General features: G+C 41.3%; 2 protein-coding genes across 3 annotated transcripts in view; one reads left to right on the top strand and one right to left on the bottom strand.

Moving 5' to 3' along the window:
* Window positions 1–23,648, top strand: part of LOC106906657 (putative high affinity immunoglobulin gamma Fc receptor IB) — a 75,624-nt gene that overhangs the window by 18,613 nt on the left and 33,363 nt on the right. The gene's annotated exons all lie outside the window — the stretch shown is intronic.
* On the bottom strand, window positions 1,260–21,711 carry LOC106912078 (butyrophilin-like protein 2). 2 transcript variants are annotated; one of them, XM_088015593.1, is made up of 8 exons: window positions 21,607–21,711; window positions 10,950–11,297; window positions 9,861–10,184; window positions 8,681–9,001; window positions 7,967–8,290; window positions 6,925–7,248; window positions 6,205–6,534; window positions 1,260–4,462 (listed from the first exon to the last, which is right to left on the bottom strand). In XM_088015593.1, exons 2-8 carry the CDS (start codon window positions 11,182–11,184, stop codon window positions 4,398–4,400), a joined length of 1,923 nt encoding a protein of 640 aa, XP_087871719.1. In that variant the 5' UTR covers window positions 11,185–11,297; window positions 21,607–21,711; the 3' UTR covers window positions 1,260–4,397. The 2 variants fall into 2 exon arrangements, with proteins under 2 accessions (XP_087871719.1, XP_087871718.1); XM_088015592.1 differs by lacking the exons at window positions 8,681–9,001; window positions 21,607–21,711 and having other exon boundaries at window positions 10,950–11,294.

The raw sequence follows: 23,648 nt of genomic DNA, 5'->3' as shown, positions 1-23,648 counted from the left end.
GCCAGTTCTTCTTGAACCCTTGAAGAAAATCAAGACTCAATAGAAACACGCACTCACAAACCACTAGTAAAATTATTTCCCCTGATCACCACTGAAATTAAATGCGTGGGTGGAAGACCATATATATATTATATATATATATATAATATATATATATTATATATATATAATATATATATATTATATATATATAATATATATATATATATATATATATATATATATATATATATATATATATATATATATATATATATTATATATATAATATATATATATTATATATATATAATATATATATATATAATATAGGCGACTACAGAGTATCTTTGTTTACATTTTTGGTTGGTGGTGTGCCTCAAGATTCTTTCAATTAAAACAGTGTACCTTGGCTCAAAGAAGGTTGAAAACACTGTTCTAGATCAAGCTGATCGTTTCTGTACAGAAGAACATATTCTGACCCCAGATCAGGTCAGATCCACTCTACCACTGCAACAGGTTTATTATCAGGAGATCTGCATGGTAGAGATGTGTTCTGTCCAGGATGAGCTGTGATGTTTGTCTGATCTGTAGGAGAGGAAACAGAGCAGAGAGGTTAAAGGTCATTTATTCAGCTGTACTGACTTACCAAAGAAACCTAAAGAGAATAAGTTTCTGCCTTTAACATCAGAACAGAGATGCTACAAAGTAACATCAAGGTAATCATTCATCCAGAGCAGAAAGGACTACAAATCCCAGAATGCTTTGTGAGTGATGCCTGACAGAGGATCAGGAAGAAGCTACTGAGTTATTTTACTGTTGTGGATAAAACAGGTTTTTACATGAAGATATTTGCTACTGAAGCAGCACTAGGCTGTGTTGGACAAGTAAAATATGAAAATGATAAATACAAAAGCAGTAAACACATTAGAAATAATCCAAAAGGAATTATTCTGATGTTTAAACAATTACTGCAGAACCTGATTGATCACCTGCAAAAACAACTTCATTGTTCAAAATAGATATTTTACAATAAACAGGTTTTATGTCATTGAACTGGTCAGAGTCACCAGAATGAAAAGTTTGATACAAAGTTTATGTAAGAAAGATAAATGGATTTGTCCTGTTTCTATATGAAGGTTCACTCTTGATTCTTTTCTAATGCAAAAGGATCATATTGGTGACATCTACTGGTGAACAAACCAGTTTTAGATCATGATGATGGTCATGAGAACTTGAATACTGATCAGAGAAAACAAATTAGATATTAGATATCCTGATTAACTCAAAAACCAGACGGATTCATTCAGCCTGAAAGTGCCGAGCAAAATACAATATACATAGAAAACATTCACAAGACATAAAAACATCCAAAAACATGAGCAAAAACGATTATTATAGATATACAAGCACAGAATATGAACACTCTATTTGGTAACATAGAAAATCTGAGTCTAGAGCCTCAGTAACGTCTGACTAAATATGGAATAATTCTGTTAGTGACCAAATTATTTAATGACCTTTTGGTAATAAGTCAGATTAAAGGTTATCAATGTGGGGGTTTAAAATTCAAGGTTATGTCTTTTAAAACATTAACATGAATGTAACATACAACAAATTAATCAGGATGTAACGATTCCTCGAATGATTCCAGAACCTCGATTATTAAAATTCCTCGAGGAAAACTGATCCAACTTGAAGCTTCGTTAAATTATTCAGCACATGGTGTTTCGCCCAGGTCATCATTTGTGGTGGGCAGCCTCTCACTTCCACCTCTGAGTTGTTGCTAAGTGCTAACAGCATGACGTTGAAGTTTCCAGGGTTTCATCTGCTTTTCTCCTCCCACAAACCGTTTCGGAGCGAACGGTAAGAAGGTGATTAATTAATTACTTGATTAATCGTAAAAATAATCTATAGAGAACCAGATTACTAAAATATTATTTTACAACAGCCCTGAAATGAATAAAATGAGACATAAAATATATTTCAGGCCTAAAATACACTGAACAAAAATATAAATATGTCAAATATTGTTGCCATGTGGAGTTAACAACTGTAAATGAACATTTGCTGATATTTTGTAATGTTTCTATAATTTTAGTCCAGCCTGCTGTCAGTCAGCATTAATACTCAGTGAGTTTTTCCCAGTGCATTGTGGGACATGTCCACTGGGTGACCAGACAAAATGAGCAGCAGCTGGACAATAAAAGGCCCCAAAGTGTCACATTGTGTCATAAAGCCTCAGATGTTGTGTTGGATGGAGGGACGTCCAGCAGCAGCTGATCGGCTCAGAGTCTGATATCAGACCACCGGACTGGCTCTGCTGAAGACCCTCATCATCCTCCACATCCTCATCATCCCCTCATCGTCCATCTGAGACACACAGCTGATCTGTCTGAGCAACATCAGACCTCAGACTGTAAACTACGGGAAGCCAACAGGGTCAGAATCAGATCCTCATCCTGACCCCATCATGTCTGTTAATCTGATACAAACAGCCGAACCATGATGTCATCAGAGCCGAGATCAGGAATTAGTGAAAATATACTTTGAGTTTCTCTGTATATTGTTAACACAAATGTTCATAAAACTCTTATATGACATGGAGAGTTTATATTTTTGTTCAGTTTACATTTCAGTCAGAAGTGAAGATATTTAGTGAGCAGAAATCTCTAAGTTAAAATTCTGCATTTTATGCAAAGTAACAGTTCATGGCTTTAGTAGGTCTTCACTTTTATATTCAAATTATGTTTAAAATAAAAATGTAAAATAAAAAAGCTTCTATTATTTGTATTGAAAGCACATTAATAAGCCTGCATTCATATAGCAATAGAAACCAAATGGACAGTTTAGGGTGTTCAATGTTTTTCAGCCTGGAAACCTCAGAGTTAGATTATAATCCAGGACTATAATAATCTGTCTGCATTATAATCTAATAAAGATTAATAAATGCAACAAGTGTAACTGGACCTTTCATAAACCATAAAGGGAGAAAATATTTTCAGGTTTTCTTTCAAAAGTGGGTGAACCAATTTATCTGCCAGTTGTTTTATTGGATCTGATTTCTTTAACTTTGGAGTATTGGTGATCAGCCGATATTTACACATGAAGCCGATCTCATCTTCCTCAGTGAAGATCAGCCTCTGTTCGACTGGCAGACCGGCCCACCAGGTCAGGTCTGTCTAGCCCCGTTCACACTGCACAGCTGGACCCGGGTCGACCAACCGTTTTTACATTAGCACTTCCAGCCTGGTACCGCCCGGCTCCCTGTTGCGGTTCCAATCGGGCCGGCCAGACCGGGCCGGTTTGGAGTTAGCTGTTGATTGGTTCATTGGCTGTGGGGGCGGGACAAAGACCAGATCTCTGGATCAGAGGAGCGCTGGACTTTCTCCATGGCTGTCAACAATATGCTGCATCAATAAATTCCCATCATGATCTGTTCTTACTCTACACTGGGATTAGATTCGCCTCTTCAGCCAAAGATTTTAACGGCAAATGAAAATAACATTTCAGTAAAGAACCGATCAGAAATCGTTCAGGATGTAAACGGGATTTTCGCATCTTGCGTTGCTCCAGCTGGGAAATCCTGCCTGGAGCAGCGATAGTTCAGCTGGCTGCGCGTCCAGCTCAGAGATGACATTCAGATGAGATTATTTTTGGTTAAATGTGAAGCTGAGGTAAATGTTTCCCTTCCTCGCTCATGAGCGCATACAGAAAAACTGGGACGGGACCCAAGAAGAAAACTGTTCTGCGGTCGCTGGAGAGATCCCCTCGGTAGCTTTAGCAACGAGTCGATTTACGTGACGTGTCCTCCTCAATGCAAAACGACCAGGACCATAGCACCAATGGGACCGGGTCGAATCGAGTCAGGCCAGACCCTGCAGTGTGAAAAGGGCTTATGTTTGTAGTTAACAGACTGTTGCCAACTCAGCAATTTTCTCCCCACATGTAGCGACATTTCAGAGAAAAAAAAATGGTATTGGCCAAAATTGGAACCAGCAGGTCAGATTTTTAAAGATCTGTAATCGGCAATCAGCCAGAAAACCTCAATTGGTTTAGCCCTAATTAACAGATCCACATTCTAGACTGGAAGCAAAACGTTCAGATTTTGGGTAGCAGTAGGAGGAGGAAGACGAAGAGGAGGAGGTGGTTCTGGTCAGACTGGACTCTCCTCCTCCCTGATGGATCCAAACCAGTTCCAGTTCCAGTTCCAGTCATGAACTGGTTCCTCAGGCAGCAGAAATGATTCAGTTCCTTCAGATCTTCATTCTGTCATCAATAATCAATAGTGATCAATCAGAGGCTGCAGACTGGACCAGAGGACCAGGAAGTGTCTCTGTTGGTCCATCAGAACCTTCACTGAGATCGGCTCTGAGCCAAAGTCTGACTGGATCAATGATCAGAGATGATCAACCTGATCAGACTGACTGATCAGCCATCAGTGACATCCTGGTGTCCTCTGGTTGGTCCTGGTCTGTCCCTGCTGAGGAGACAGAGGACAGTTAGAGAGACAATCAATCAGCATCAGGATCAGATGTTGGTAAACGACCTGAACTCATCAAGTCAGAGGATCCAAGAGGATCTACATTCACTCTGCATTCACTCATTCATTCTACATTCACTCATTCATTCTACATTCACTCTGCATTCATTCATTCATTCTACATTCACTCTGCATTCACTCTGCATTCACTCTGCATTCACTCTGCATTCATTCTACATTCACTCTGCATTCATTCATTCATTCTACATTCACTCTGCATTCATTCATTCATTCTACATTCACTCTGCATTCATTCATTCATTCTACATTCACTCTGCATTCATTCATTCATTCTACATTCACTCTGCATTCACTCTGCATTCACTCTGCATTCACTCTGCATTCACTCTGCATTCACTCATTCACTCTACATTCATTCATTCATTCATTCTACATTCATTCTGCATTCACTCTGCATTCACTCTGCATTCACTCTGCATTCACTCTGCATTCATTCTACATTCACCCTGCATTCATTCATTCATTCTACATTCACTCTGCATTCATTCATTCATTCTACATTCACTCTGCATTCATTCATTCATTCTACATTCACTCTACATTCACTCTGCATTCACTCTGCATTCACTCTGCATTCATTCATTCATTCTACATTCACTCTGCATTCACTCTGCATTCATTCTACATTCACTCTGCATTCATTCATTCATTCTACATTCACTCTGCATTCATTCATTCATTATACATTCATTCTACATTCACTCTGCATTCATTCATTCATTCTACATTCACTCTGCATTCATTCATTCATTCTACATTCACTCTGCATTCATTCATTCATTCTACATTCACTCTACATTCACTCTGCATTCACTCTGCATTCACTCTGGATTCACTCTGCATTCACTCTGCATTCGCTCTGCATTCACTCTGCATTCATTCTACATTCACTCTGCATTCAATCATTCATTCTACATTCACTCTGCATTCACTCTGCATTCACTCTACATTCACTCTGCATTCATTCATTCATTCTACATTCACTCTGCATTCATTCTACATTCACTCTACATTCATTCATTCATTCTACATTCACTCTACATTCACTCTGCATTCACTCTGCATTCACTCTGCATTCACTCTACATTCACTCTACATTCACTCTACATTCACTCTGCATTCATTCATTCACTCTGCATTCACTCTACATTCACTCTACATTCACTCTGCATTCACTCTGCATTCACTCTACATTCACTCTGCATTCACTCTGCATTCACTCATTCACCCAGTGATGTGCTGAGCTACTGCAGTAGCTGCAGCTGCTCTGGTGGCTACAAGCAGCAGCATCAGTCTGACAGAGCGAGGAGAAGAAGGGCCTAGTTAAAGGACAACGACAGAGAGACTGAGAGGGATTTGAACTGGCAGCTGGATGGTGTTAAGGACAAAGTTAACACCTTCCAGCTGCTCTTTCATCTTTCTACCTGTTTTCTTTCCTCTGCTTCGTCTCTTCCTGGTAACAGAACCAGAACTGATCCAGTCGGTTCTTCTGGATCAACCAGAACCGACCAGAACCATCCTGGACCTCTTCCTCCTGCTCTGCTTCCTCATCTTCATCACTCATTACATCACATTGATGACCTTTGACCTTCTGATCAGCCAATCATCACTATTGATCAGAACCAATCAGCTAATTGGAAAAATACATTTAAACCACTGACCTTTGACCTTTAGCTGAACTTGTTTCATCATCAGGACGACTCCGTCTCTGCTGTAGACTCTGCAGGTGTATTTCCCTCCATCTCCATCAGTCGGTCGTCTCAGAGTCAGACTGAGGTCTTTATTCATCAGCAGGTTTTTATCCATCTTGGTTCTGGTTCTGTAGAACTCGTTCTGTTCTTTAGGCTGATCAGAACCGTTCTGATACACATGGACCTTCCTGCCTATGGCATCCATCCACACCACTCTAACGTCTCCATCCAGATCCTCTCTGGTTCTCCAGGGCAGCAGGACAGACTCCTCCCCTGATTCCACCTCCACCTGTTCTTGGACTGAGAGACAACAGAGGACAAAATGAGTTGGACAGACAGCAGCAGCTCTGAGGACATGTCCTCTGACTGGATGAAGGTCCAACATGTTGGACTGGTTCCATCTGAAATGTGTCCCATGTCTCCACTGAACAGAGACACTGTTGTCTCTGCTGTGTCCAACCAGCAGCAGATGGACAGAATGTCCTCAGTGAGGACAGCAGGAAGCTGCAGACTGTCCCCAGCAGCAGTTGGACTCTGTGTCCCCGTCTGTCCTGGACCTCTTCCTCCTGCTCTGCTTCCTCATCTTCATCACTCATTACATCACATTGACCTTTGACCTTCTGATCAGCCAATCATCACTATTGATCAGAACCAATCAGCTGATTGGAAAAATACATTTAAACCACTGACCTTTGACCTGGAGCAGAACTTGTTTCATCATCAGGACGTCTCCGTCTCTGTAGACTCTGCAGGTGTAGAGGTTCATGTCTCCATATGTCGGCCATGACAGAGTCAGACTGAGGTCTTTATTCTCCACCAGGTTTTCATCCATCCTGGTTCTGGTTCTGTAGAACTGGTCCTGTTCTCCAGGCTGATCAGAACCGTTCTGATACACATGGACCTTCCTGTCTCTGCTGTCCATCCACTCCACTCTAACGTCTCCATCCAGACTCTCTGTGGTTCTGCAGGGCAGCAGGACAGACTCCACCCCTGATTTCACCACCACCTGTTGGGCTGAGAGACAACAGAGGACAAGATGAGTTGGACAGACAGCAGCAGCTCTGAGGACATGTCCTCTGACTGGATGAAGGTCCAATATGTTGGACTGGTTCCATCTGAAATGTGTCCCATGTCTCCACTGAACAGAGACACTGTTGTCTCTGCTGTGTCCAACCAGCAGCAGATGGACAGAATGTCCTCAGTGAGGACAGCAGGAAGCTGCAGACTGTCCCCAGCAGCTGTTGGACTCTGGTCCCCGTCTGTCCTGGACCTCTTCCTCCTGCTCTGCTTCCTCATCTTCATCATTCTTTACATCACATTGACCTTTGACCTTCTGATCAGCTTGTAGCAGCAGATTATGAATAACTGTATTCCTAATGGTGTTGGGTCATGTGATCGGTCTATTTTGGTAAGAACCTTTGTGGATGAGGACAGGTGTGTTCCACCTGGAAGGGGGGAACAGGTTTTGATCGCTAACGCCATGTTGAACGCTGTGCGGCTGACAACATGATGGAGGAATTATTGCTGAGAATCGTGGAAAATAAACGGATCACCTGCACTAAGATCAAAGACGGCTCTGATTTTAATTCAGCAGATAAGTATTGCAGCGCGTCAACTTTACCTTGGTGTACCACCTCAGGGCTTAAAGCCTTGGCTTAGCCTCTACACAGCCCATCATCACTATTGATCAGAACCAATCAGCTGATTGGAAAAATACATTTAAATCACTGACCTTTGACCCGGAGATAGACTTGTTTCATCATCAGGACGACTCCATTTCTGTAGACTGTGCATGTGTAGAGGTCCATGTCTTCATATGTGGGTCGTCTCAGAGTCAGACTGAGGTCTTTATTCTCCTGCAGGTTTTCATCCATCTTGGTTCTGGTTCTGTAGAACTGGTGCTGTTCTCCAGGCTGATCAGAACCGTTCTGATACACATGGACCTTCCTGTCTCTGCTGTCCATCCACTCCACTCTAACGTCTCCATCCAGACTCTCTGTGGTTCTGCAGGGCAGCAGGACAGACTCCACCCCTGGTTCCACCTCCACCTGATGGACTGAGAGACAACAGAGGACAAGATGAGTTGGACAGACAGCAGCAGCTCTGAGGACATGTCCTCTGACTGGATGAAGGTCCAACATGTTGGACTGGTTCCATCTGAAATGTGTCCCATGTCTCCACTGAACAGAGACACTGTTGTCTCTGCTGTGTCCAACCAGCAGCAGGTGGACAGAATGTCCTCAGTGAGGACAGCAGGAAGCTGCAGACTGTCCCCAGCAGCAGTTGGACTCTGTGTCCCCGTCTGTCCTGGACCTCTTCCTCCTGCTCTGCTTCCTCATCTTCATCACTCATCACATCACATTGACCTTTGACCTTCTAATCAGCCAATCATCACTATTGATCAGAACCAATCAGCTGATTGGAAAAATACATTTAAATCACTGACCTTTGACCTGGAGCAGAACTTGTTTCACCATCAGGACGACTCCGTCTCTGTTGTAGACTCTGCAGGTGTAGAGGTTCATGTCTCCATATGTCGGTCGTCTCAGAGTCAGACTGAGGTCTTTAGTCTCCAGCAGGTTTCCATCCATCCTGGTTCTGTAGTACTGGTTCTGTTCTCCAGGCTGATCAGAACCGTTCTGATACACATGGACCTTCCAGTTGTTTCTGTCCGTCCACTCCACTCTGACGTCTCCATCCAGACTCTCTGTGATTGTCCAGGGCAGCAGGACAGACTCCACCCCTGATTCCACCTCCACCTCTGGGACTGAGAGACAACAGAGGACAAGATAAGTTGGACAGACAGCAGCAGCTCTGAGGACATGTCCTCTGACTGGATGAAGGTCCAACATGTTGGACTGGTTCCATCTGAAATGTGTCCCATGTCTCCACTGAACAGAGACACTGTTGTCTCTGCTGTGTCCAACCAGCAGCAGGTGGACAGAATGTCCTCAGTGAGGACAGCAGGAAGCTGCAGACTGTCCCCAGCAGCTCTCAAGAAGAGAGCTGGATCCATAGCGATGGACTCCAGCCACCCGGGTCACAGACTGTTTGTGCCGCTGCCATCGGGCAAGCGGTACAGGAATATACGGACTACAACAAATAGACTGAGAAACAGTTTCTTCCCCACAGCCGTCAGAGCCATTACTCCCTGCCCTCCCCCCCTCCAACATATATCATAACCTCGCAGTCACACATATATATTCCCCTCCACCACACAGCCATATTGTTCTGCACTTTGCACTGTTACATTATCTGTACTTGCCATAATTGGACCTGCTGCTACTTCTCTGGTATGGTTGAGTGCTTTTAGTTAATTTAGTTGTATATATTGTTATTACTATTATTGTGTGTTTGCTTATTTATACTGTATATATTTGACCTCCTGCACGGGAGCTGCAATGGAAATTTCGTCGAATTCTGTTCAATGACAATAAATGCTATCTATCTATCTATCTATCTGTTGGACTCTATGTCCCCGTCTGTCCTGGACCTCTTCCTCCTGCTCTGCTTCCTCATCTTCATCACTCATTACATCACATTGACCTTTGACCTTCTGATCAGCCAATCATCACTACTGATCAGAACCAATCAGCTGATTGGAAAAATACATTTAAACCACTGACCTTTGACCTTTAGCTGAACTTGTTTCACCATCAGGACGACTCCGTCTCTGTAGACTCTGCAGCTGTAGATTCCTCTGTCTCCATATTTCGGCCATGTCAGAGTCAGACTGAGGTCTTTAGTCTTCAGCAGGTTTTCATCCATCTTGGTTCTGGTTCTGTAGAACTGGTTCTGTTCTCCAGGCTGATTAGAACCGTTCTGATACACATGGACCGTCCTGTTGTCTCCGTCCATCCACTCCACTCTAACGTCTCCATCCAGACTCTCTGTGGTTCTGCAGGGCAGCAGGACAGACTCCACCCCTGATTCCACCTCCACCTCTGGGACTGAGAGACAACAGAGGACAAGATGAGTTGGACAGACAGCAGCAGCTCTGAGGACATGTCCTCTGACTGGATGAAGGTCCAACATGTTGGACTGGTTCCATCTGAAATGTGTCCCATGTCTCCACTGAACAGAGACACTGTTGTCTCTGCTGTGTCCAACCAGCAGCAGGTGGACAGAATGTCCTCAGTGAGGACAGCAGGAAGCTGCAGACTGTCCCCAGCAGCTGTTGGACTCTGTCCAGCTGGTTCTGTCCATCGTTTGTCTCCAGTTGGACTCAGACTGGCAGAAAGACGAGGACACGTCTCCATGGAGACCAGCAGAGGACAGGCTGCTCCGTCTCTTCAGAGTGGACCAATCAGAGGACAGGAAGCAGAACTTCAGGACTTCCTGTCCTCTGTTGGAGACAGAAGGTCCAGTTGGACTGAGGCCGGTTCTGTCAGGGTTCTGGTTCTGTCCCACATTAGGACATCCTTCAGTCCACATGGACATGAAGCTCTGAGTTCTGGACGGATTGATGGAGCTACTGGACCAGGAGGTTCTGGAGCTGAGCAGAGATCCAGAACCTTCCAGAACCAGCTGGAGGTTCTGGACCTCTGAGGCCCGGTTCTGATGAAGGTCAGGGTTAAATGTTACAGAACCAGTTACATGTCAATGTCAAACAGTTCATGAGAGAGAACCAGAACTGATCCAGTTCAGAGATGGAACCGGTTCTGGTCCAAACATTTCTTCTGGTTGGTCTCTAAAAATACATTTAAACCACTGACCTTTGACCTTTAGCCAGACTTGTTTCTCCATCAGGATGTCTCCCTTCCTGCTGTAGACGCTGCAGATGTAGGTTTTCTCGTCTTCATCAGTCGGCCATGACAGAGTCAGACTGAGGTCTCCAGTCTTCAGCAGGTTTTCATCCATCTTGGTTCTGGTTCTGTAGAGCCAGTTCTGTTCTTCAGGCTGATTATGACCGTTCTGATTCACATGGACTGTCCTGTTGCCTCCGTCCATCCACTCCACTTTATCCACCTGCAGAAGTCTGAATATGCAGAACCACGGGAAACGTGGGACCTTTAAGGGCAGCAGGACAGACGCTGTCCCTGATTCCACCTCCACCTGTTGGACTGAGAGACAACAGAGGACAAGATGAGTTGGACACGAGGACAGCTATCCGCTTCATTTGTCCCCTCCATGAAGCCTCTCACAAGTAATGAAACATCTCACTGTGCAACACGCTGAACAGGCTGCGAACGTCTCCTGTCTCTGCAGCCAATGTAAAGCTCAAACTCAAACCCTCTGCCGTGAGCAAACGGCCAATCAGCATTCAGTATGCAATGAGCCTCCAAGCAGCTTTGAAACACAGTGTCACAAAGATCCCACTGCGTATGAAGGACCAAAACTGACATAATAAATAAAAGCCTTGTCCTCACATGCAGGAAGAGAATCATTGGAAGTCAAAACTGGAAATCAAAGGAGGAAGTGCTGATTTTCATTTAGAACAACCACATGCTAGCAGCAGGAACGACAGAGAAATGTTTTTAAATTCATACCAACTCATCACGGAAACCAGAGGAAGAAGTTCATGTTGCATCTGGCAATGCAGACCGATAGCTAAATTTGACTTCCAGTGATTCACTTCCTGCTAAAGAGCCCCCTGGTGGTTGAAGAAAAATCCACGGAAAGCCGGACCGGGTTAAAGGCTGCAAAGCTCATGTCAGTCTGACATAAGCTTTGGAAAAAAGTAGCAGCTTAAAGTCCGAAAATACGGTAAGCAAAGAACATGAGCAATGACTCCCCTGGTTAGTCCAGGGAAGTGAAGAAAAGATGAAAGACCCTGGCTTCTGACCCAAACCCAGTTCAGAAATACCATTTATTATGCGTTTCCAGCAAGATGCCTCCAACATGAAGGGAGCTTTATAGATAAAATTGACCCTCTGCTGCGCCTTGTGGAAAACCGAGAGCAACGGAGATACCAGCAGCTTATAGCTGGGTTTCAGTCACGTGACCCGGATGACACGCGAAATTCAGATGGAGGGCCAGAAGGGGAGTTCTCCGGTTCAAAACAAAGCAAAGTTGATCACAACAGTAGCTAACGCCCTAAATTGGCTGGAACAGACGAGGCATCTAAAAAGAATATGTGTATATTTAGGATATGATCCGTATTATCTCGGTTAAAAAGACTTCTCTTATAATCGTGAGGATTTATTCGCATCGAGGCGAAACGCATCACTACCTGCAGACCTCATGTTATACGATGAGCCAGAAGAAAGTTTTCAAAAGCCTGGAGAATCAATCATTTAGTTACAGGTTTCATTTAGGATCAAAAGCAGCATCAGATGGATGTGACTTGTTTCTGCTGGGTGAGTAGTGAGTTGTGCTATTTTAATTTTAGTCTATGATAACGATGCTATCGCTAACAACGAACTAACCATGTTATTTATGAGCTTTAATCTCCTGGTAAATAATTTATTTAGCTTCTTTAAACTCAAATTCATGCTGGAGTTGTACGTTAATGTTGAGTCATTGATGGATTCAGGTCCATTGTAGGTCAACGATTCGCTCCGATCTACAGAAACCTCCATGTTCGTGTTTGGCCAGTATAGTTCGTGTTATTGACTTTGAGGAATAAAATGTTAAACTTCTTTCCTTGTTTTTCTCTAGTGTCCCTAGAATCCAGGGTTCCTCATGTACACAGTGGAAACCACACAGAAAACAACCAGTCATCATTCAACTTCAGACATATCTAGAGTTTTACTCAGACAATTAAATGCATAGAAAAACAGATCAGCATCACATCCAAACCATCAAGATGTCCAAACCATAAACAGACATTAATTACCTGAGAAAAGTAGAAAAATGAACAAAATGCAAAAATAAGAGAAAAGCAAAGGCGCCTTTGGGAACTGCTCGTGGATGCAAACAAAGCAATTCGGCTTGTTGCTGTGAGGGGGAGACTTTTATTAAGAGGTGTCATCCTAATTTTAATATATGCATTGAAGGTGTGTCCTCTCCTTCTAAACCTCTAAGCAGTTCAAATTACTTAAATGGGATGGTCTAGTTTTGTTACCTTCTTTAAGACCTATTCAAAACCAAAGATGAAGAGAAAGAGAGAGCAAAGGTCAGAGAGAGCAAAGGTCAGAGAGAGAGCAAAGGTCATTCTCAAACAGGATTTTCTCATGCCAGTTCAACATCTGGAATCTCTCCCAGTTCCTCCCTTTCTAAACATTTGAATATAGACCCCAGTTATCTTACGAGAGATTTATTTTTCACCCAGACCTTGCTCCATTTCTTGCCTGAGCAATTCATCAAAAACCAGATCCCTGCTGTATAACCTAAAGTGACATGGAGGCAATTTGGAACCCAATTTTCTTATTTTAAAATGCTGATAATTTTATATAATATTGTACATATGGTTAAGTTTAAAAACTAGCGTATTTTAAATTTATTTTCCTAACAGTGTCCAGACACGAAGCATGTGGGGAACAGTAACAGCTCGCTGTGACTGTATGGCTGGATAGGTTTTATTTAATTTATTTAGCTTTTTTTCTTAGCATGAAAGTCCCACTGAATAAACTTTATATTTTCTGTCCGTGACTCGGCACTGAGCTAGCTGCTAACAACATTAGCGCTCTGAGGACAACCACGCTAGGGCATGAAAATAATATGTCTTAGCTTATGAATGCTTGGCTTTGTAAGTTACCGTCCAATAAAATATTTGAAAATACAATTTAAACGATGCGATTGTTTCCTGTTAGAAAGTGGTGCTGCAAACTGGTATTGTTAGTTTCTGCACCTCCTGTTTTTAGCTGTAGCTTATTGATCCACTTTTCTCCTCTTTTTTCAGTAAGTAGTTTATTTGACAGGCATCTGACAGGAAGTGGGCAGGGAGAGGTGGGTGAGGGAGAGAGGCACGGGCCCAGCGAACCGAGGATGGGAGTCAGACTCCAGACTACGGGGGTTTACAGTCTCTATATGCGGGGCACCGCGCTAACCACTGCACCACTGCACCATGCAACGCCCCTATTCGGTAGCTCTAGCTGGAATTTTTAGTTTCTCTTTGGTAAATTAATTATATATATTTTGAGCTATCTGACGAACTCACCTAGTTCACCTTCTTTCATTTTCTTGGAAAAATCTGTTTTGTTTGGTGATTGCGACAAGTTGGCTGACCCCAAAAAAAGTCATTGCAGAGAGAATTGAGTAGTTGGTGCAACACCTAGAATCTTATGATGTAGACCAAAAATGTACATGAATCAGGATTGACTCCTTAACTTTCATTCAATATAAAATCAACTCACATGTGCATGCAGATCCACATTCAGATGATGGATGAATCAACACTGATACAGTGTCAGTTATGGTCGACACCCTAAAGTTGACTCAACATGCAAGTGTTAAGAATAAATAATTCTGTGTTTTCCTTCCATCTCTTTTAGGTAGTTGCAGAGCTAAAGCTAAAGGAAAGGACATGTTAGGAAACGTCCTCAAAGCTCAGGTTAAAGCAGAGCTTCTCAGTTCCAGTCCTCAGTCCTGCTCTGCATGTTTTAGATGAACCCTTCTACAGCCAGGGACGCAATATAAGGGTGTAAAAGTGATGACAATTTGTGGGGCTCTGACCAGCAGGGGGCCCTCCACAATTTAATAATTTATTTTTTGTTCATAGAACTTAAAAAAAAAACCCAGGACCCTGTCAATTACAAAATTAATCATATTGTATTTTCAAAGATTGTTTTAGCAGTAAAAGTTTAATGTTCCCACTCCCAGATCATAAAACACACATCCATATTTCCCCTGAACCCCCCCATCTGCGTTAAATGGTTTGTTCCTGCTTGGAGAGCTTCACCGTGACGCTGTTTAGCTGCAGACAGTGGAAGACATGAACGACTGTGGCGGTTACTATGCTGCTAAGAAAAGCTATAAAATCGGGTTTTCAAAAACAAAAAACAGAAAGGGAGAGAGAGAAAAAGGCAAGAGTGTTAATTTATACCCCAGTTTTTCTCCATGAGAGGTGAGTAGACTGTGAAATTATCAAACATTTAGCATAATTAGCTTAGCTACAGATTACTGTTTGTCTCCTTTTCACTAGCTTCTAATGAATTAAGGAAAAAAATTACCAACTTATTCATATATTTAACTTGTTCCCTGTACGTTTTACCACTTAATAGATGAGTCAGTCAGCAGCAGCTCTAACCCACGTCCCTCCTGACCCGTTCTCTCCTGAGTGAAATTAAAGCTGCAGTATGCAACTTTTATATACATTTTTTTTCCACGTATTTTTTAAAACTGTCATTATGTTGTGACATTATGGTATGAGAGGTAATCTGTGAAAAATCTATTTCCTCTGCTTTCTCCCAGGGTTCTCTAGAAACAACCAGTCAGTGGCAGGAGAGTTTTAGTGCTGTCAATCACAATCTCATGTGGTGCTGCTCTTCCTTCCTCTCCCACGCTCTGTGCTATTCTGCAGTTAGCATAGCACAGAGCTGTGCAGATTAAAACTGTGAATGCTCAGTTTAGTTAGCATAGCTACCAATGATGGCAGATAAATGGTTTCTTGTAATGATAAGTTGTTTCTCCCCCAGTAGCACATTTAGCAGTAAGTGAATGAGGCTAATTGACAGCGCTAAGAGTGTCCTATTTGTTCTGATTGGTTGTTTTGGTCAGAACGGTTCATTACTTTAACCAGTAATAATAATTCAGGGAGGAGATGGAGGAGATTGATTGTTTTCACAGATTATCTGTCTCATAAAAAACTGACATGGTGACAGCTTTAACAAATATGGAGAAAACATTTTTATTAAAATTATGTACTGCAGCTTGAATAAAATGCAACTACTTAGCATTTTTAAAAGTCTGGATTGCTTTATGTGTAGTTGCATGTTGCTTTAGACTGTTGCTCGTGGGTAGAGACATTTCAGTATCTAAAACTAATAGAAGAAATTTAAACAACCTAAATGCATACAGGATGTGGGACTGTTGGGTGTTAAATTCATGAGCAGTAAATATTGTGCTAATTATCAGTATTGAATCAAAGAAAGCAAGGCAGGTGAAGCCTTTAAAATTGTGACGCTTTTTATGGGTCAAATAGACTCAAATAATTGTAACAGCAGCTGTGAAAGGGGGCTCAATCTAATTTGTTTTCAGGGGGCCCAAAATTTCTGGCAGCGCCCCTGTCTGCAGCCATCAAGAACTGCAGAAGTCTGTTAACCCAGGGGGGAAAAAAGTATACTTTAGTATATTTCAAACACACTTACATTTGTGAAAGTACACGTTAAGTATACTAAGTATTAAGTGTACTATCTATAAGTATATCTGAAGTATACTAAAAGTATGCTTATACCAATTTCGAAATTAGAACTCTAAACACACTTAAACATAACTGTACCAAAATACACTTTTAATATATTAAATAAAAGTATACTTTAAGTGAACAAAATATATATTTGCTTAAGTGTAAATATACACTTGCTCAAGTATATTTAAAATATATTTTGTGTATGTTTTAAAATATATGCTCAAAATAGAATTTTTGAAAATTCACTTAACACTACTTTAAATTATTAATTTCACTGTTTTAAATTGCATCTCAGTGTAAATTTTAGGCTAATAAAATATGCCTTTTTCAAATTTTCTTTATTTAACCAGGTGAACCCCGTTGAGATCCAGATCTCATTTTCAAGAGGGACCTGGGCAGAAGTCTGCAACACGCAGCAACCTGATTACAAAATAAAACTAATTAATACATATGCAGAAGTTTGTCTTTAGGCACCTATAAAGTACTTTTCATATAATTTTAGGCATACTTTTTAAGCACATAAAAAGTATGCCTTTTAGGTGACTTAATAATCTTTTACTATTTTTGTTAAAATTGCAAAGAATAAAACAATTATAATCATGATGTAATGTTGTCTAAGAAAGTATCCAATCCATTTTCAGATATGATTTAAGACCTATAATCAATGGCATTAGCTCCAGTTCATACTCCAGACCAGATGGTGGCGGTATTGCACACTTTCATTTATTTAAAAAACGCCACAGAGAAGAAAAAACTCAAATTCACCATTTTTGCTCGCATAATATTGCCTTAAAAGTAGAGAGGGCCTTGACAATAGTTACTAATTTTGGTAAATTCAAGCTGGTGACGTCCTAATCCGAGTTGGATGACAACACAACGGGACAACAACCGATGGAAATGAAATGTGTGTCACAAAAGGAGCCCGGAGGGACGAAGGCTGCTAACGTGTTGCTAGCTGGTGGTAAGTTTGCTTATTAATTATCTTAATTTCATTAAATAGTGCAGTAAAGATATATAACTTACGTTGGTTTCATAAATAATTATTTTTTTTAATTTTATTGTGACTTGTATGATTATTACTATAGTAATCATTCATGTTATAACTGCATGGAGGCTGTTTGCTGCGACTTATACTTTAATTCATAAACTAACCTGGTTTTAATTAAGCGCCATATGACAGAGAGACTTTGATATTGTGAGGTTGTTGTTCTAACTCGTTCATCAATGTTTTTATCTTCAACATATGTTTGCAGCCTAACTAAGCAAATGAAGATGAGAGAGGAAGTAGATAAATCGGGTGTTAGAAACCTAAAGACTTTCTGTCTCAGAAGCAGCTCTGCTCCACCAGATCACCAACCAGCTCTGAGGATGAACCTCCACATCGTCTTCATGATGTAAGTTTGTTTTTTCTATGAGGAGCTAGCTACATTTTCAACAACAAAATCTGCTGTTACCAACACATAAAATTCTATGACAGAATTAGTACACTCAAAATATATAAATAGTACATAAAAAAGTATACTTAAAGTGTACTAAGTACAATTTGAAGTTGTTCCAAAAAAAGTATGTTAAAGTATACTGAGTATACTAAAAATTGTAATTTAATACTATTTAAATATCACTAAAGTATACTTTGTTTTTTACTAGGGAATCACCCACAGATTCAGTCCAGGTGTAGCAAAAGGGAAACACCTAAAACATGCAGGGCAGGAGGCCTGAGGACCAGGACTGAGAAACACTTTGTTAAAGTAAGTGACACACTAGGGAACACCCTACTTAGGGTGTAGCTTAGATAGAGGCTAAAAAGAGAATGACAAGCTTTTGCTTGATGCCAATTTGTCCTGCTAGCTCATAAAGGCAACACGAGAAATGGACCGGCTGCATTTTGATATTAATAACTGGAATTTATTTAATCAACTCACTGACTCTTCCTCAACCTTTTACATCAAGAACTTAGCAATGAGAACGGAGGATTCTCCACAAAAGTCACTGACCACTTTCAATTTCGTTTCAATGTCAGGCTTCAACATGGATTCAATGTTTCTGCCTGACATTGTTTCAATGTTGCTTCACTCACATTGTACTGTCTGAGTAGCTTCTACAGCAGTAATTATGTAAAATAAATTAATTGCCCAGTATAAAGTTTGTTTAGTGTTCTATTGCATTTTAGTACTGACAGAAACCAAACTGTACATATATTTTATTAAGGTATCAGTAATTTTCTCAGCTTTAATTTAATCCATAAGTTATAGAAGTTGGAGTATAAATGAAGGTGCTAGAAACATTTTTATGACATATTCCTGCACAAAGGATAGAAACATTTTGCAACCCCTGATTTAAATGACTGTGCACCATCTCAGCCAATGCTGGGTAGCCAACCAAAGCCTGCATTTGGTGCATCTTTAATGTCATTCAATCCTGCCTGGTACCACACAGGAGCATGGCTGAAGTCCTCTGCTATGCAAGATGTGAAGAAAAATAGGAAAATAGGAGTGGTAAGAAAAACTTTTGAGGCGTTCAGTTTCTAACCAAAAAACTTCTGCATAAGCCATACTGTTTGTTAATCCTGTTTGAAATTTTGATTGTCTCTAGGTTCAAATTAGTTTAAAATATATAACTGGATAAAGACCATCAAAGTAGATAATTGTTATGTTGCTGGTTGTTCAATCTTGGATGAAGAGTATCTTTAATTTTAAAGGTTTTAGGGCAGGGGTCCCCAAACTAAGGCCCGCAGGCCGGAACCGGCCCGCCTCCACATTTGGTCTGGCCCCCTGAACAATACCAGAGAGCATTCAGAGTTTTTTTTTTTCATTTACCGTATTTTCCGGACTATAAGCCGTTTATATGTGAATTTTTCTTCAACCACCAGGGGGCTCTTTAGCAGGAAGTGAATTATTGGAAGTCTCTGTTACTTGTGCGCCAACACTGAGCCCACAAGCAGCAAAATGAGTAAGAAAAGGATCAGATGTCTTTGGAAAGTTTCTTTGCAAAGGGGAAAAGGCCCAGAGAAGAGACAGGAGGATGGATTTATCCCGGACTGGTAGGTGAGTCCCACATTAAGCCGCTCTGCGTAACATGCGGCGACCGGCTGCTAATGAGGCAATGAAGCTTCAAACTGTTTCACCACGTAGAGACCAAGCAGGCTGTGGATATAAGCAACACTTCGGGTGTTATTATCTCCATCACTCCCAGATGGGACCGTCTCGTTGCAGAGAAACAAGCTCAGGGCTCCGTTAGTCTTTATCGTGAGCTAAAATTTTCACGAAAGTAAAATGTTCGTTTTTGTGGCGCATCTGTATCTTATTTTGAAGGGATATATATAAACGTTACCATAGCGACCAGAGTCGGAGTGTTTGGGTGAGAGGAGATGAGTAGAGCTTGTGAGTCTTAAGTCTGGTTTAGACGGAAAGATTTAAGGATGTCGGCCGATTCTCCAAACCTCTGTGACCACAGAGCTGATAAAAGTCCAACAGGTTCGATCGGTTTGTGTCCAGCCTCAAGGCAGGAGCAACACGAACCGATTCCAGAGGATAATCCAGTAAAACCCCCAACATAGCAGGAATTTAGAATAACCAAACACGGATGATTATGTAGTTCAATAGTGACAGTTTGTGGAGACATTTTAAGAGATAAAAGAAACAAAAAGAAAAGGCGGTGGATAAAAGACAGCGGGAGCAGCTGCTCTATTTGCTGCACTATGATTTGGAGGTGACTGTGTTTTTTCATAGTTAACATTTTTAACTGAATAAACATAAACATATATAATAACGACCTTTACATATAACAATAAACATTTCCACATATCATCTCCGATATCCACTGGACTCTCAGTTGCTCGATATGTGAGCTGTTTTCTCGTTCCCAGTCAAGGTAAACCCCACAGGCTGCGATAAAAGGGCCAAGACGACCTAAATAGGGCATATTCAGGATTTAGCAGGAACACCAACATGTTATCTGACGGTTCATCCCCCTCTCCCTCCCGGGCCTCAACAAAATGTCCAAGTCTTGACGGTCCGCGGTAATAAAAAGGTGGGACCTCTGATTTAGCTCATGCTAGTAGCAACACGAAGGATCAGCACTTTTACTGTTACAGTTTCCGTTTGGAAACTACCGTAATCAGTTCAGTTAAATCTAAACTTGGCAATTTTTTATTTTTCAATCCTAATAAATGTGATATTCAATTGACCTGTTATGACTTAGATGTTGGCTGTCCGCCCCTCTGCTGCTGCTGCATCGCTGGAAAACCTGGAGCAGCAGAGAAATCTGCGGCTTATATGTGGATGTTTACTGGTTAAAAAAAAACAACTTTGGGTTGTGGTTTATAGTCCGGTGCGGCTCATAGTTTGGAAAATACGGACAATAATCCTTCCTGGATTTTTTCTGTGAAGAACCCAGAGAGGGTTATTTGATTGTGCTTTCAGGAAAACAAAATATTTTTACATTTAGGCTCCTGCAATCGTCACTTTTTCTGTTACAAACTGACTCCAACCTCCAGCAGAGAAGGGAAAAGTTATGTGGCCCTCAGGAAAAAGTTTGGGGACCCCTGCTTTAGGGTACGGTTTTCTTGTTGTTGGGTTGGACACAATTTATCCCAATCCCATGAAGAAAACAAGTCAACAATGTTAATATTATGGAGCATAATATGTAGGCATTATGATGCCCCTTCACATTTCTGCCTGTGCCTTCATGTATCCATGCCAAGAACCGGCCCTGGTTGGACATACAGCTCTGATGGTCTCATGACTCTCTCCTCCCTGACTCTCTGTCTCCTGGAGGACTCTCTGAGGACAGAGACATGTGTCCATGTCCCCTGATCTGGTGAAGAAGTGGAACCAGCTGCTGCCTGGCAGCAACCCACCAAGCTCTGCTCCATCCTCACCGACTCTTTAGGTTCTGTTTGTCCTCAAGCTGACAGAGAGACAGGAAGCTGCTGACCCACAATGCACTGGGAGCTGCTGACCCACAATGCACTGGGAGCTGCTGACCCACAATGCACCGGGAGCTGCTGACCCACAATGCACCGGGAGCTGCTGACCCACAATGCACCGGGAGCTGCTGACCCACAATGCACCAGGAGCTGCTGTGGAGGAGAGCAGACACTGACCAAAGGCATTATGGGTTACACCGTTCTAGAGACTCACCTGGTTTCCAGTGGAGCCAGGAATAAAAAACTCCTGCAGCAGCAACCAGAGCCAGAACCAGTAGAACCAGTAGAACCAGTAGAACTATGGCCCAAACTGGAAACGGATCTGTGGAGACAAATGAAGATGGATGAATTTAGGGCTGTTATAAACAAATATTTTAGTAATCGAGTAATCCATCGAATATTCTTATGAATAATAGAGTAATTGGATAAAAAAATTGATAAGATGAAATATTGGTAAATCTGATATAACAGCAGTGTTACTATCAGATATCAATACATGTCAAACTTTTCATATTTGAGCTTCCCTAACAGTTACTTTTTTGAAGTTTAGAAAACTAATCTGTAATAATAACAGCTCACTTTCCAAGTTAACCTGAAGAAAAGTTATACAAAAATCTGAAATTATATTCAAGTGAATAATAAAGAGGGAGGCTCACAAATACACTTATAAAAAATGTCTATGATCCAGCTTTTAGTTTCTGTATTCATCTTCAGTCAGCTTAATAGAGGAACTCTCACCTTGCCCCATACCTGTCAAGCTTTGGATTTGTAAATACGGGAAATGTCACCTGGAGTGGTGGGGTTTGGGGTGATGGGGGGTGAGGTTGCCACCCATCCCATAAAATACGGCACGTATTGAACCAATACGTGCCGTATTTCTATAAATGTCCGATAGACACGCCTATCCACACACATATCAACACTAATTATAACAATAATGACCAAAATAAAAAACAGGAAATATTAAGGTCAACTAAATTCTCGTGGCGGGAGCTGAAGGACCCCCGAACGCTACGGACCGACGCTGTTGTCACGGTTGCCTAGAGACGGACACTACGCAGCTGCGGTGAGCTGCTGTCAACCCGGGTCTTTTTAAAACGTCCTCTATCCGATTCTCCACCGTCCTTAGAACCAAAACCTCTTGTAAAGACACAGACGTGAGAAGGAAGACACAAATCCCAGGCTGAATAATGTTAGTGAGGATGAATAAAGACGATTTTTAAAAAATGTGTCCTTTGGAGCTTTGGAACCTATGTCACTATGTGACGTTTACCTCTGGCGCAGTCGCTCGGCGCCATCTTTGGTGGCCACAGACCAAAACAAACTAGTCAGAACACCGGTGTTTTCTTTTTGTTACCGACTGCAGTGACGTTGTTTTCAAGTTGGATATTCGAGCTCCATGCAGTAAGCGACGTTTAGCTCAAGGTTGATCCGATTTATGAATGCTAATGTCGGCTAGCGGTTCTCCAACGATCCCAGTCCAAGCGCCCGAAGGTTCACTGAGGGACTGTTAACAAATTACCAAACCAAACATTCAAACAAACAAATGTTAATAAATGCTTTGAATTGTAACCAACTAACTGTCAGTGCTAATTCATGGTTTTACATGAGACACAATATCTATTCAATTTTAAAGTCGTATACAATATTTTAAATCATTTTAATATTAAATAATTTAATGTTTTCTTCAATAGCTTCCAAGTCATCTGACCTATTTACTCAGAATCACTGATGAGGCACAGTCATTTGTTTTCCATTTTAAGTCAGTTTCCTTTTTTTTTTGGTCAAAATTTAGTATTTTTCTTCAATAACTTCCAGGTCATGTGACTTATTAACTCAAAATCTGTGTGAAATTATTCTACTAAACTATATAGACGAGGCATATTTTTATTCCATTTTGACCCCTTTTTTATTTTTTAACCTAAATTATATTAAAAAATATATTTTTTAAATGTTCATACAATGTATTACCTCAGGCCATCATCACATTTGTTACCTGTAATGTTCATTTACATAAAATTCTAGGACAGAACCTATTTCATTTAGGGTTGCCACCTTACAGAAATCAAAATAAGGAACGCCCATCACGGCACGTCGCCCGACTCTCATGTGGTGGAACATCCACTGCAGTGATAGACATCACTTTTTAAAAACAAAAAAACATCACCAATAGAGCAATCATTCATGCATAGTTGGTCAGAGTACCCCAAAACTGTACTCCAATCACAGTAGCATAACTTAAAAACACGCTTAATT

This window comes from Poecilia mexicana, unplaced genomic scaffold, assembly GCF_051168715.1.
Source record: "Poecilia mexicana isolate PSO_F unplaced genomic scaffold, ASM5116871v1 scaffold_18, whole genome shotgun sequence".
Lineage (NCBI taxonomy): Eukaryota > Metazoa > Chordata > Actinopteri > Cyprinodontiformes > Poeciliidae > Poecilia > Poecilia mexicana.
The sequence above is the reverse complement of the archived record's forward strand: the minus strand, read 5'-3'. Positions and strand labels throughout refer to the sequence as shown.

Coding starts and splice junctions, on each gene's coding strand:
- LOC106912078 (XM_088015593.1), bottom strand. CDS start 11,184: ATGGACGGAGGCAACAGGACAGTCCATGTGAATCAGAACGGTCATAAT. Junction 8,291..8,680: donor AGTTCTGCTCCAGGTCAAAG/GTCAGTGATTTA, acceptor GTTGTCTCTCAG/TCCATCAGGTGGAGGTGGAA. Junction 7,249..7,966: donor AGTCTATCTCCGGGTCAAAG/GTCAGTGATTTA, acceptor GTTGTCTCTCAG/CCCAACAGGTGGTGGTGAAA.